Genomic DNA, 15,812 nt, shown 5'->3' with positions numbered 1-15,812 from the left:
ACTGGCACGGGAGGGACGTGCAGGTCCCACAGAGAAAGGCGCTGACTGGGGTTCAAACCAGGACCTTCTTGCTATGATGTTAGAGGTTACACTTGAAATTAATCACGTGCTTATTTTTAGTATAAATACACATCTATCAGCTTATCTGCTGTGTATGTTTTTAATGATCATCGTGTGCAGCAGATATATTTATAACAAAACCTTCTTGCGTTACCTCACTGAACAAGACTCCAATTTCTGAAAGGATATGTTTGTTCTTATAAAAAAATCCCTCCAAATCAAATAAAGATCCCATCAGACCTGACTCACATGAACAGTTTGTTTTATACCAGTGTGCAGAACTGAGTGTTCCTGAGCCTCTTTAATCTCAGCAGAGGTAAAAAGTTGCAGATAACAGATACGGTTTTGGCAAAATATTTTAGTTTTGATTTTGATAGGTAGTGTTTTCTACACCAGTTGCTCCCGGATTTGGGACAACGTGTTATTTTCTTTATCCATCCAATCTTGAGTTTCATTGTTAAATCAATTACCACCAAGCCCCTTGTGGTAAAACCTGCCAAAACATAAGCAGTCCAATCATAGAAATGGGCTTAGACATGCAACAGCTGGTTAGGATCGTGGTACAGATTGTCGTTTACTCTCTGATAACCTAACTTTCCCTCTCCAGAGGGATATAAGGGATTTAGGGCTTCTCTTGGTGCTTAAGTATCAATCAATAAATCCTTTTACAAATTGCCTGTCACAGTTAACTCAAAGAGCTGTTTTTCCCCCTTTCATCTTTACAACTTCACCTGAAATTTCTTTATTAGTTGTTCAATATTCAGATTTAATACTGCTTTATACTGCTTGAACATGATGGGTGTTAAATATCTCCTTAATATGAAAGATAAGCAACACTGGAAACATTAAAAATATATAGTCTTAATTTATTTTTATTAAAAACTTTTTAAATCGATTTTAAGTTTAATTTATTATTATGTTTTAAAACGTCTTTTTGTTAGTTTCATATAATTTAAAAAAATGTTTTAAAATTTTATTATTTTGTAAACTGGCAAGCATACCTAAAACACCACTTGTCAGTACGTAGGCATCCTTTGATACTGCATCATGTTGCTGTGGTTAAGTGTTTTGATGCCATGCCCAATGAAAATCCCCAGCAGAGGCCTCTGCTGAGAGCTGCAAATAAGAGTTAGGAACGATAGCAAGAGAACGTGAAAACAGCAGCTTGTATGGTTGGTGGGGTAACTGATTTACTGAGTGATGGCAATCTAGCCCAGCATCTCGGTGCAGATGAGAGAGGCACATGGCTCATATTTGTCTCATTATAAGTTATGACAATAAAGGGGATTGACAGAAATTGCAGATCCAGCTGCAGAGGACCCGAAGTTCTCCCGTATCCATACTTAGAGCCTTGAACCCCTTTCCTGGAAGAACGGATGAGTTATCCCGTGTTGCCCTTTTATGTGGCTGCAGATGCTTGAGCTCTGACATATTGCTGGACAACAAGAGGTCATCCTCCTGAAGCTTTCCAGAAAAGGCCTTAATCAGATAAAATTGAGTAGCAAACAAGCTAAGGAGGTCTCATGATATGGTTCACAGCAGAAGATGAGACATGCCAGTCTTTCAATGCGTAGGGGCAGTTTAAGGCATTTTTAACAGATATGAGGTCAGATCTGTCGCCGGGGTTCTGCATCTTTAAAGCCTCAGAGGGGTGTAATCTGTAAGCTGTAATCTCACCATATGTTCAAACAGTAGGGATGTAATGACGTTATGGAAGATAAGGATTGGCACGGATGTAGGAGAACAATAGAGAGAAACTCTCTCAATTAGCTGGCTATCAGATGAATAGTGTGGTATGATAATGGGCCTGAAGGGCTCAATTAGGCCTTCATTAGTTTGTGAAGTACAATAATAAAGGCTTTCTTTCTCTTGTCCTTGGAATTTCCTCTTCTTCTTACACTCAAGTTGTGCAGCTTCACGTACTGCACAAATAGAAATGCCTGTGTGAAACAGACCTTAGAGCTGTACATGCTCCATTCAGGTTTTCCGAATATTATTATTATTATTAATAGGCACTTCTTACAAGGGAGAAAACTTCCCCATAATTCCAACATATGGTTGATTTGCACTCTACAGTATTTGGCATGCTGATACTATTCAAGCCTAATATTTTGGCCTAATATTTCAATGCTTAATAAATGTATTAGACCATCATCTGATGTAAGGTTTATGCCACAGCTGCTCTAAATTAACAGTATTGGTAATTACCAAAATATTTTTATGCTTCAGTAATGGTTACTCCACCAGTAAGCATAAGCTCTTAAATCGAAAAGATATTTTCATTCTAATATGCAGTTTTACAGTCTAATATATTGTTCTCATTTCTTTATATTTCACTTGGAAAGTGGGAAGTAGGTGGAGTGATTTACTGAAATTGACAACCATGCATGGAACTACAAGCAGACAGAGTTTGTACATGAGTAATGAGCTCTAAAGTCAATATTTGGTATGACCACCTTATTTCCTCAACAAAGTCTAACTCACTTAGGCAAGCTTTCTTTTCATTTATTTAAGTCTTTCTTTAAATAGTCTTCATGAATAGATTTCCAGACTTTTTGAAGGACATTCAGAGCTGTTCTTTGGATGTTGGACACCTTTTGTTACATTCTGTTCCCAAACGATCCCACACTGCTTCAATAATGTCAGGGTCCGGGCTCTGGGGAGCCCAATCCATGACTGACAGTGTATCATTGCGTTTTTACTGCATTGGCAGTGTGTTTGGGATCATTGTCATCCAGGTGGTATCACATGATGGATCAAAATCTTTTTGTGTCAGTCTTGACAAGATCAATTTTGAGAAGATGATTGGGTACAAGGACAGGACTGAAAATGCGTGAAAAAGAGCCGACGACCAAAGAACAACTTGACCTTCAGGAAGTCTGAAAAAGCATCCACTTTAAAAAAACAACAAAAAGCAAGCAAGCTCAATATCACCTCTGTAGCTAATGTTAGCTCATAGAACTGCTGTGCCTATAAGGTAGATCTTCACAAAGAAGACTTTAAAAGCTAATAGGCTGTGATGATTTCTTTCATTGTTCTTTACGCGTGCTAATTTGTGTGAGAATGTTCCAGGCTGAGAACGAAACCAGTGAAACTTAAGTCACAGGGGTCATTGCTTGTCCTCATGTCCTGACGTTATTCCCAGATACCAGAGCACTCTTGAGAGACAAGTAATGCTGACCCAACCCCTTCTTGTCTTTGTGAGCATAAAAGGCAAGGAAGAGGCCTTCCTCCTTTGAGAAAGAATGGCTTCCCAAAGCCTATATCCGGTGTCCAGCGCTGCACATTCACAGAGGAGGCAGGCAGAGTTGAAGTGAGCATGAACAGAATTGGCCCCTTTTCAAAGAATACAAACGCCTTAAAAAAAGTCATTGTTGCCACCCCTTCATCACCGCCTTATGACCAGTTTCTTCCTCTGATTGCATCAAAAGCAGATTTGCTGGACACAATGTTTAAACTCTGTTTTTGTAGATTGTCATATTTCACTTCCAGGGCACAGACACGTCAAACTGATTTAGGAGGAAGCAAGAAAAGAAGTGCAGCTTTTGATTTGATGTTTGTGACCATATTCATTCCTGTGGGATTGTAGAGGAATTTATTTTGTTAACTTGTGCGTGGAACAATAACTGCCAAGACAAGTGATGTGTGGGCACGTGAACAGAGCTCTGCATAGCAGCCATAAACACATTTCTCTCCCACAGGCAGAGATGAGAAAACTGCAACAAGATCTCACAGTTAGCTTGCCAGAGTTCTGATTTCTCAGGCTACATTTTTTTTATGAGCATGCCACATAATCTTTTGCATTTGAGTGTTAAAAGTGTCCTCTTTGCTCAACAAAGAGCCCGCTTGTGGGCAGAGGTGGAGTGTGTATGTGTGTTTGTTCGGTAGTTAGAGCAGGAAAGTCCCCTCTGAAGGAGATTAGTAGGAATCTGATTTAATTTGCTAACAAGGTAACATTTGATCCACATTCACATCTCCATTCGCATACTCTAACACTGAGGAAGAGCTGATTTATCAAGATGACCTTTGTATGGAAGTCTTGTTTGGGCTTCTAAATCCCCCACTAATGGTCTGAGCAGAGGTTACAGGTCATTTGGGTGTTGCTGTCTGGGTCATGTGACAGGTCAAGATGGAAGGCCTGTCGACTAGCTGATTAAAAGAGGTCAGCAACTCTTTGTAATCTACGGCAGGAATATGGGATAGGATGTGTTGGAAGCATTAAGATCTGAAGTTGAGTGAAAGGTGACCCGCTGAGTCTGAGTTGGAAATGATAAGTAAAGCACTGCAGTGATTTATGACATTGTTTAAATGAAGTAGTAGACCTCATGGCTTTTTTGGCTTTAGTCTAATTCATAAAACTATCAAAAAGGACTTTGTGATTTCTCAACATGTGCAGGGAGTGATCAACACAAACTTGTACAACTCAAATCCACATGTACACAGGCACACACACACACACACACACACACACACACACACACACACACACACACACACACACACACACACACACACACACACAACTTTTTGGGACACAGCAAAGCCTGACAAATTGTATAAAGCAATTTTCCCATTTGCTGAGTTAATTTTGCGTGTGACAGTTCCTGGATGGCCTCCATATGGCTGGTGCTGGACCGGTCAAATGGACTGCACAGTGTTAATAATGCATGTTTTATGTGTGCTTACATGTTCAATTTCTGAGGCTCCATAGCATGAGGTGTGTCTTTGTTAGGATGCTGGAGTTAAAGTGATACTCTGGGACAGAGATGCTTTACTATAAAACATACACATCTTTGCTCCCAAACTAACCTTGGCCACACATGCTCATGCATCAGCAGAGTAACAACTGACTGGTGTGCAGGTTAATGTTTGTTTATACATTTGTGTTTGCCTGTGTGCTTTTTAGCAGAGACTTGAGTGTTAAGTCATTTTCATGCATTTTTGTTCAGCTCTTCCCAGCAAGCTCAGGCATGTGATATCATGTTTGCCAAGGTTTCCGATTTCACAGATTTTCCTGCGTCTGTTTCTCATTTTGTTTACATCCATTGCATGTGTGTATGTTTCTAACAGGCTAATTCATTTGGCTTTTTGTGCGGGCATGATTGAGTTCATGTGTGTGTATGTGTGTGAACTAGTCTCTGCAGATGCATCTGCTTTCAGTTACAGAAGCCTTGAGCTGGTTCTCTGGTACAGATGAATACCTGCTCCCTGTGGCCAGAACAGGACATGCTTTACATCAGGCTGGTATCGGCTAATAAGCGCCGCGGGAGTCTTTAAATACAGGAAACAGAAACCTTTGTTTGTTTTATTGCAGAACGTACATATAACATATCTCCAAGTATGACTCTTATTTAAGATGTAGTCATAAATTAAGCTCATCTGATAACGTAACAATACAAAACAAGAGGAAAAGTAGATTTGGACTGTTTTGTCAAGGTTTTTTTTTTCCTTCAAATTCATCAAATAAATACATTATTAGGTTGGCATGGCATGGTGGTACAGCAGCTGTGGCCTCACAGAAAGAATGTTCCTGGGCTGATGCAGATGCCTCACTGTTGGACTTTGCATGTTCTCCTTGTGTCTGTGTGTGTTTTTCTGAATACTCCCCTCAGAGTGCAAAGTCATCATGATAGTCCAGTGAGAGACCAGTCAGGGTGGAGCCTGCCTTTCACTGTATGACAGCTGGGTTAGGTGACAGTCCCCTACAACCTTGAATTGAATAAGGGAAGGTAATTGGAACGAAGGTTTGTTTATTGATTTCTTTTTTGACTGAGCCAGATGTTTCCCCTTCCTAAACTGGCTCACAAAGCTAAGCTAACTTTCTTTTGCTTTAGCCTGGGTATACTTTATTTGTAGCTGAATGTTATTACTGTGGCTAAATGTCTTTCACAATTTGCTTTAAAGCAAAAATAAATAAATAAAAAAATACAAATTTTAAAAGTGTTTCCAAACATTTTATGAATTAAACATGATTTTTGATATTTAAATTAGAAAAAAAAAAAGCTCTTTCAGTTGGTGCGCGTATTGCTGTCTCTCACACAGACACGCTTGTTTACAGAGCGGGTTGCACCAGGAGCCTCGTCTTCCAAGTATGGCAGTAAGATAGAAATTTCCCCTCCTCCACTTCTATTCTCCCATCCTTGACTCAGTACCAGAGAAGGCCAGGAATGTTAGAGGAGCACGCTTCAAACCGAGCACATGCTGAAAAAGCTTATCAATCCTCCTCCGCTCATCTCTTTTAATATTTCAGGTTTTTTTGGCTTTATATTTCTCTCCCTCATTTTTCAGCGTGAGGAATGCTGAGAGGACGAGCACCTTTGTGGACAAGGGCACCTACACAAATAAGTAAAACCACGAGAAAGACGAGTTGGCACCACAGAGATGCTAATTTTGTGCGGTTATCTAGACATCAAAATCAGCTGTGCCCAGAGTGTTGTGCTGACTGTAACGCTCTGTGCTCCATAACTGTCTCATTTAGCACTGCCTAACGAGCCCTGCTGCCAAGTGGGCTCCTTCTAACATTTATGGAGTAAATCTATCCTAATTGTCTCCGTATGGAAGCAATGATCTGTGGTTTAGTGTCATGAGCATCTCTTTATTGGGTTACACAGGTTAAACATTGATGCCACTTTGCTAAATTGACTGAAACAGAGGAGGATCCTGTTTGATGGCTCATAATGAGGAATGCCTGTGGACGCACTTTCAGCACACCGAAGGGGGGGGGGGGGGGGGGATCTTGCAAAACTTTATTTTAGTTACTTCACGAAAGAAAATTCTCAGCTGTTTATGTGAAGGTTGCTCGATATGTTAACATCTTCACTATGTTGCATAATATTTACGGTTGTGACACAAAGCCAGATCATCTCATTGGATGCGATTACGAGTAATTAGCGGAGCCAAAACCCAAACAGTTGAATAAAACGCCCAAAACACAGTTGAGAATATAAATACAAAGCAAAGTGATGCAACAGCATGACTCACCTCACATGCTGAATCTGGTGTTTAGGTTAAAATAGCTGAGAAGTGCAGCAGTTTCCATTTCCAGCTGCAAAACAACTGACTCAGGGGAGATAGTGGCACTCTCGCAGAGATTTTAGGGTTTTTGTTTATCACAGCATGCCAAATGCGACTCAAGTGAAGGACTATATGTGCAACTGATGACAGGAATAGTGCGACAACCACATTGGATAAAGTTTATGTGAGGAACAGCAAATTGTCCTGCCGAGTTATCAGCTTTGCCCCTCAGTGAAATCCATATCAATGTGGAAGGAAGGCTCCTCTCTGCTCCCCCCGTAGCCGGGGAGATAACCAAGGGGCAATAACTCCTGTCACGCTGCTGAACTTGTGTTTTTCTTGTGTTTTTTGTTCTGAAAAAACGAAAAAACAAACAAAAAAACAAACTGCAGACTTTCACCACATAGTTGATGTCTTGATGTGAGCTCCCAGGGCATTTGTGCATGACTTTGGTTAAAAACCTTAACTCGTGGTCAAAAGGACAGATGTGTGTAAGCTGTTTGTTTATTTTGATGCTGTATGATAGCTATTAAGTTTATCCTACTGTTGGGGCTTTGTTAGAATTAATTGTTTGCGTTATTTAAAAAAAAAAAAGAAAGTGTGTGTGTGTGTGTGTGTGTGTGGGAGGGGGGCACCAAAACTGCCTACAGACTGCAGCATTCACCCCCCACCAGAATATCCTGGGGGTGGGATGTTATGAAAGGAATGTGCTGGGAATGTCACGTCGTTTTAAAAAGAAGATCTGCAGATGACACTGACCAGATGTTTCTGTGATCTTCAGCTCCCCTTAACATGGAGCGAGGCGTGCAGTGAAACTGTTACAGCTGTTGTAAATGTATAGTCAGTGTGGAGCACTGCAGCGATGGGAATTTTTCTGCCCTCATGAGGTAATAGCCAGTACTGCTCCCTTCAAAAACACTAAAAAAGTTCAGCTCACAAGATTTGTGCAAACATTGGTTAAAACTTATACACATGAGGTGCACTTGTTGTGTTTGGAAGCTGGATGTGGATATGCCCACTTTGGAAAGAGGAGCTGAGGTTCTGAATCGCAAAGCCACAGAGGAAAGCCGGACGACTCTAACTGTGCAAACCAAACCTTAAAACTACAGCTTCTTTCCCTCATTGTTTATCCTTTGTTTAATGCTGAGTGAAGACGTTTGTATGGAGTCTGTATGGGAGTGTTTTATGAAAAACGTGCGGTCAGGAATGCATTTCAATGCAGCATGGTTAAGACAGCGTGCTGCACTGATTGGTTGTGGAAAAGTTATGAAATTCTTTTCTCAGATGGCAGATTATTTTACTGAGCGATTCAGTAAAGATTTCAACATCAGTGCAGCACAAATCTACACAAAACACTAGCAGCAAAATAAAATAACAGCCAGAGATCAAAGTTTGCTGTTTGAATGTGCAATTTCAGATTGTATCACGCAATCAGCACATGTAAAAAAAATCTCTTTAAGCTGTCTCCTGAGGACATTTGTGAGATAAGATCAGAAGCCTAAGAGAACCTAAGAAATGGAGTGTGTCAAATGATAGCTTACGGGTCTGATGTTCAAATCTTTTATGCCAACATGCAAAAAAAAATTCTGATAAAGGAGACAGAGGCAGCCCCTGGTGAAAATGAACCTGGTGGTGGTAAGAAATGTAAAAGTCTGATGCTTGGAGTCTATCTTTTAACAATTTGTGCTTTGCTACATTTGCTGTTCTTTTTTTGGCTGCTCTCTGGTTTACATTGAGAGAGTTTGTGTTATTGTCAGGATCTCCGGAGCGACATCCTCACAGAGGCTTTTAATCTCTAAAGCAAACATTACTCATCACTTCCTCTCTCACAGGTTTGTCTCAGTGTCTCTCGCTTGCGTATGTAATGATGTCAGACATATCGAGCAAGTGCTGTCAAAAAGTTAGGCCTTCTGGGAAGAGGGTTGGCACAATGTGTTCCCTCGAACCTATGACACGTAACACCGTGGATACCTAAGCTTGTGAACGTGACTAAGTGTACCACGGAAGAAATCTTTTACTTGGATCCACTCCATCCTTCTTAAAGATGTTAAAAATCCGTGTTTCTTTGCTTGCTCCAACTTCAGTAAACAATTACAAACAATTTGTCACATTGATGGAGTTATGAGAAGGCTCCAGTTTGTGCTTTGCCCAGTAAACATACACAATCTGCCAGGGCACATCATATTGATTTTTCACAGTCTGGACACATTCACACCTGGCATCCAGGCTTAGCAACGACATAAACACGAGTCCAGAGACACGTGAGGCTGTCTGCTGCAAAGAATCTCAGACGTTTCTTGTCCAACGCTGGATTTTGACAGTGAACATTAACACCTCACTCACCTTCTGCGAAAGATCGTGCTCTCTCTGCAGAGTAACACAATCTTCAGTGTTTATTTGGTCAGTTTTTGGTCACTCAAAATTACAAATATCGACAAATATATATGACTGAGAGAGCGATAATTGAAGCCGTTCCGGCTCAGATGTTCCCCAGATTAACAAGGTCCAAGGTGTTGAGGAACCAGGACACGCTGATGAGAAGCGGGCTACTGCAACAAGAAGGCATAAGTGGGTGAGGGATGAGAGGCTGCTGCTGGAATGCTACTATGCAACTAACCCCAGTGGAAAGGATTACATGAAGAGGATGTGGGACTGTTGGAATGTTCGATACCCAACATCCAGATTGACAGCGAAACAATTAGTAGCTCAGAAGAAGCAACTGCTGGAGATGGATGAAGTACAACACAAATGCTACGGCAACAGGTAGCCAGGATGTCAGGTCAGGGAGGAGATACCATGACCCCCACCAGAGATTGGGTACCAAGCCCCAAGTATGACTGAAGGTCCATTGACTTCTACAGCAGCTGACCTGAAAGACAGGATCATGGTGAAGCTGGAAACCTGGACCCTGGCTGATTACCAAGACTACATGAAGTACCCCCTGAAGGTCTACTAGAAGATGTGAATACAGCATTACGGAAATTCCTACTGCAATCATCACCAAGACTAATCAGTTCATCTACACCACAGCAGCAGTGATCACAGAGATGCTTGGCTATGAGATGAACAGCCACAAGGAGCTGTACCCTCCATGGAGAAGAAGACTAGAGGCTAAGATCAGTGTTGCACGGAGGGAAGTTTGCTGCAAAAAGGTGTGATGGACAAAAGTAGTACAGCAAGTAACCTGAGGCCTTGGAAACTGCTAAGCAAAGACTCACAGCCTTGGTCATTTGCCTGAAGAGTATAAACAGCATTTCAAGCAAAAAGAGTTTTTGGCTTGAACAAAGCAGCAATCTGTTTGTTTACGGTCTGATTTCATGTCACTATCTATCTGGTGATTGGCCTAATGCATCCCTATAATGTCTGAATATGAAAGATGAATGTATACTGTGATGTGACTGTGATGTCCCCCTTTGGTTAGTGATGCTTCATCTTTAAAAAAGAATACAATTAAAATGGGGCGATCGTGGCTCAAGTGTTGGCAGTTCGTCTTGTAATCGGAAGGTTGCCGGTTCGAGCCCCGGCTTGGACAGTCTCGGTCGTAGTGTCCTTGGGTAAGACACTTCACCCATTGCCTACTGGTGGTGGTCAGAGGGCCCGGTGGCGCCAGTGTCCGGCAGCCTCGCCTCTGTCAGTGCGCCCCAGGGTGGCTGTGGCTACAATGTAGCTTGCCATCACCAGTGTGTGAATGTGTGAGTGAATGCGTGGATGACTGAGTGTGTAAAGCGCTTTGGGGTCCTTAGGGACTGTAAAGCGCTATACAAATACAGGCCATTTACAATTAAGAGAATTAAGTAAATAAAAATATATAAGAGAATAAAGTTTTTTAAGTATTATTGTTACTATTCCACTGCAGTTTGTATGTTTATTTCATCTCATATTTTTTGCGCAAGTTCTGTGTTTTGATTTCTACCTTGTGGTCCAGCTCGATAACCAGAACCCTCATTATGATGTATAGCTGAGGATTTATGATAAGGTCCTTGAAGGATCCCTCTTCCCTCTAAGGCCCAGACAAATCAGACATGTGTGCTATCTCTGTTTAGGTCATTAAAAGGCACTCTTTTTTTCCTGATGTCAGTTGGGTCTTTCTCCCATCATTCCCATCTGATGTTTGGGTTAATGATGATGCATAATGGGCGTAGAAGGAAAACAAGCCCGAGAAAGCAAAGACTCACCACTTTTATCTACCCGCATATCCCAGTGCTGTGTTTGGAGATGCAGCGGTGGATATCATAGGGCGGTGTTGGTCACTGGTTTTTGTGTTGTGGTTTGAAGCTTGGGTTTCCTGGTGATGACTCCAAAAGTAGTTGTGTCTTAAAAACAGCAGACAAAGAGCAATTCTGAGACAGACTGAGAGAAGCAGGTGAATGAGACAACACATACCCACAAACAGCTGTGGTCAGCAGTGCTGACAATTTGCAAGTGTATCCAGCCACTCCATTAGCATGCCTCAACTTCCTTGTTGAAATCCCCAAAAATAAAAAAATTAAATCATATTAATATAAACACTAGAAGCTCTTATTCGTGCGAGCCAGCACATTTGCCATAATAAAACCCACATGTTCATCTCCCTAAGAGTCAATATTCTTTTCCCATGTTTGTCTTATGACACTAATCTGATCTAAAGCAGGTGTTCGTTACGTTCTCCTGCGGTGTTGCAGAAAACTTTTCAGCAAACAGAGGTGGTGAAGTGAGACGGGCTTAGGGGGAGTTGTTTTACAGCAAAGTAGTGGGAAACTGCAGGCCACACATGTAATGCGCTGCAGGCAGAGGAGAACAAGTGCACTGTGGAAGGGTGTGGGCTTATAGTGCTGAAAACAGTCGCTGTTGTTCCCCGTCATTCTTTGAGCCACTTATTGATTTAAAGTGAAATGATTCAGACAAATGGCTGAATTTGATATCAGTAAATAGAGGATTAGACATGACTCAGGTATTTAATGTTGGGCTGACAAAGTTGTACTGTAAATGGCAATAGAGCTATTTATTTGTTGTGACTGCGAGAGACAGACAGAAATGCATGGAAGCAGAGTAGCTGTGGAGTGTCTGCCCAAGTCTCCAGAGCTGGTCCAAAGCCCTGACAGGCTTTTGGCTGAGCGCCTTACATGTGAGTCTAGCAACAGCTGGAAGATGGGAAAAGAAGGAAGAGAGGAGAAGTGAAAGACAGAGCCAAGGCAGTGCAGGCCAGTTCCCAGGCTCTGGCCTCTGGAGACCCCCGAGAAGAGGAAGCATGGGGGATGGAGGGCCGAAGCCAGCTGCATTGATGTCCCACTGCCAGCAAATAGTTCTACAAAGCTACTCGTTGAATCCTTGATGTGGCTTAAAAGAAACCCGACCTTCCTTCAATGTCAGGAGTATCATCAGTACATTTAAACCTGCTACAACCAACTTCTTTCACTAGTTAAAAGTGAAGTCGCATTTTTTTTTTTTAAACTGCAGATAATTTATGGTCAAATCTGCACAAGTCTTTAATTCTGTGAGTCCTTTTGGCATCTTTCAGCTAAATTGTGGGTTTTGAGGCCTTTACAGTTAGGAGACACAGCTGGCGGTTGATTTCAGCATAATCAAATCTACGGCACAAACCAAACAGCGGAGCTAGGAACTAGCTTGTGAATACATGTGACTGTTTATATATTTTAAATAAAAGGAGAGCACAGCTGAGACATCTTAAAATGGCCAGATTTCTTGTTTCCCACCCCCAGTGGCCAGAAAAGATCCACCTAAACCCAGTTTCACAAACATGCATTTCTAAGTGATTTTTCCTCTAAGTTACGGGTCGTTTGTTTTTATGTTTCTCCTCATCCTCAGGGCTGTGGTGCATCATGTGGAAAATGTGACTGCAGCGGTGTGAAAGGAGCAAAGGTAAGATTTGTTATTGGATTTTTCATTTATCTCTGTCTATAAACATTTAAATACCGTTGCTCACTTTTCCTTTTCACTTGATGTGATTCATTTGGATGTCAGTTTCCATTTACAGATGCAGTAATTTGACAGCAAATAGAAACAAAAGCCTCTTTTACATTTCAATGGGGTCAGCTCAGAGGGACAAACTGGAGCTGGAGTGCAGTAGGTTCAGTCACGGAGCAAAGACCAGGATGGGAAACAAGAGCAGTTTGAATTAGAGCATGTCCAGACACACAGCTGGCCTGAAGGTCTTATTCCCATCAGACGGATGAGGGCCTTGAGTTGCAGAAACACAAGTGGTGGGGACACCAGCCATAATCTGGCTGTGAACCTTAAAGCTGTCAGTGCTCCGGTATTAGTGTTAATCATGGACCGGAAACATGAAAAAGTTGTATTAGCTGTGTTGGGCAGGGTTATTTTTTTAGTAATTACATGTACTGACCAGCCACTTTGTTAGGTACGCATGTTCACCTGCTCATTAATGGAAATAACAGCAGTAACTCAGTGCATTTGGGCACGCAGACATGGTCAACATGAGCTGCTGAAGTTCAAACCGAGCTCTTGACCATGTTCATCCATCTTCAACTGGTTTCTTGAACATGAAAATGAGTTCATGACGCTCAAATTGCCTCCACAGTAACCAGGTCTAAATCTGATATTGCACCTTTGGGATGTGGTGCAATGCGAGATTCACAATCACATCTGCAGCAACTGTGTAATGTTGTCGTGTCAATATGGACCAAAATCTCTGAGGAATGTTTCCTGCACCTTGTTAAATGTATGCCATGAAGAATTAAAGCACCTCTAAAGGCATATAATGGTCTAACCCAGTACAAGCAAGGTGTAACTGATAAAGTGGCCAGTGAGTGTAGTTTTTCCTCTCAATAAAGATTTTCTTAGACTTAATTTTCTCTCACCTTAATTAACTAGTAAGGAAAGTCTCAAATATAAATAGCAAACTGACCTTAAAATTTCCCTCCATTGACTCAAGAATCAGCTTAATCAAATCAGGGTTGCATGGGCGCTGGTGCTTATCCCTGCTGATGGAGGGTGAAAGGCAGAATACACCCTGGACAAACTGGCTGGCCATCACAGGGCTATTACGTAGAGACACAAAACCATTTAAACTAATGTTTAGACCACCAATCAATCAGCGAGCAACGTAACATGCACGTTTTTGGATTGTGGGATGAAGCCTCTGGAAAAAAAAAACGCATACAGGCACAGGGAGCACATGCAAACTCTACACAGAGCACTGTTGCCAATGTGAATGACCAAAGTAATCAACAAAGTCAGCCTACTAGCAGGTATTTCACTTGGAGCCAAATCCAAATATCCAAATTTAACATTATTTGTGTCTGTGATTTATAAATAGATACCTTACTTGCATGCTAACGTTAATCCCGACACACACCCTCTTTCTCCAGAAGAAAGGAAAAGAGAATAAAAATATCTTTTGGACTCTTATTCAATTGAACTATGTGATCCAGTTCAGCACCTTAAAGCATTTAAAAACAACTAAAATAATATCTACAGGTAGCCTAGACTTTGTTTTCTTTTCAGTGCAGCTTGTGCTGCGTGAGCGTACATGTAAACTGTTGGCTCGGTTTTATCAGAGGACTGCAATGTTATCAATCCTCTTAGCGCAACAGTCTGGCCTTTTAAGGCTCACGCTAACATCAACAGTAGCCAAACATTCAGCTGGCTCGACGGCAGCAGATGTACTGATTGTTGTGTTCTGTGGAGTCTGGCCAATCACTGTTGACTCAAAGCACCTCTGTGGTTTGAAAGTTGCTGAAAGGCCTCAAACAGTCTTCCCAAAGTCTCATGCGTGCCTTATTTCCACTGATATCATTTCCTGATGAGGGACAGGAGTTGCTGTGGTAACCCTTATTGTTTAGCAGGCAGTGTTTCTCCTCACTGTGGTCAGAGAATGAAAATCAAAGCTAAAACAACAGTTTGAGGGTTGTGCCCTTTTTATTTGTTCTACACTGCTCACTCCTCTCTCCACTGTGAAGGCTCTCTCTTCCTGATGAAACAATGCTGCCATCTAGTGGCAGATAGTGTAATATTTCTGTGTCCATTTAAGCACTGCCAAAGAGAACATGTTGAAACCTGCTTATAAAACTACTAAATATAAAAGCAAAATATATTAATAAAAATATACTTTCTTACTATTTAAATAACATTAAATAAGCTCTCCCATTTGAAATAACTGGTTTAAATATACACAAGCGCTTGAATTTGATTACTTTGGCTGTGTTTCTTTTCAAAATATCATACACGTAAAAATAGTTTTACTACAACCGTGTATCCATACACTGAATACTGTGTATCCAACTACTCTTAACTTTCTGTCCGTAATGTAACGACAATGTAATAACTCCCTCGTAGAGACAGACAGCCTTTCATGCTCGTATTCATACTAACAGTCAGGTTAGAATCGCTCATTATTCTATCCCACTGCATGTCTTTGGACTGTGAGAGGAAGCCAGGGTACCCAGAGAACATACAAACTTCACACAGAAAGGCCTCAGGCTGAATTTGAACCCAGTACTTCCTCTGGCTCCTTCTCACTAACTATGTTAGTTGATTTCATCTTCAGTGAGGATTTAAGGGAGTTTATTTATGTGTGTTTTACTTAACTTTGAACTGACTATGGTATTTATTATTTGCTAAATCAAATAATTGGCTTCCCATTGAATTTAGGGTTCGTTTTAAAGTCTTTTTATTGGTTTTTAAATCTTTAAATGGTCTGGCTCCTGTCTATTTATCTGATTTGCTGAAGCCACATGTTCTTCCTTGCTCGCTCCGTTCAGCTGAGCAGCTGCTGCTGT

At 41.3% G+C, this 15,812-nt stretch overlaps 1 protein-coding gene across 1 annotated transcript in view; it reads left to right on the top strand.

Moving 5' to 3' along the window:
• The window catches only part of col4a1 (collagen, type IV, alpha 1), a 47,505-nt gene that overhangs the window by 7,818 nt on the left and 23,875 nt on the right, over positions 1 to 15,812 (top strand). The window contains exon 2 of the mRNA XM_005948835.3: positions 12,880 to 12,933. Within this exon, the coding sequence (XP_005948897.1) occupies positions 12,880 to 12,933 (54 nt within the window). The remainder of the gene's footprint in view (positions 1 to 12,879; positions 12,934 to 15,812) is intronic.

Source organism: Haplochromis burtoni, unplaced genomic scaffold (assembly GCF_018398535.1).
Source record: "Haplochromis burtoni strain Fernald_Lab_line unplaced genomic scaffold, NCSU_Asbu1 Contig_289, whole genome shotgun sequence".
NCBI lineage: Eukaryota > Metazoa > Chordata > Actinopteri > Cichliformes > Cichlidae > Haplochromis > Haplochromis burtoni.
This window is presented reverse-complemented; position numbering and strand designations above follow the sequence as displayed.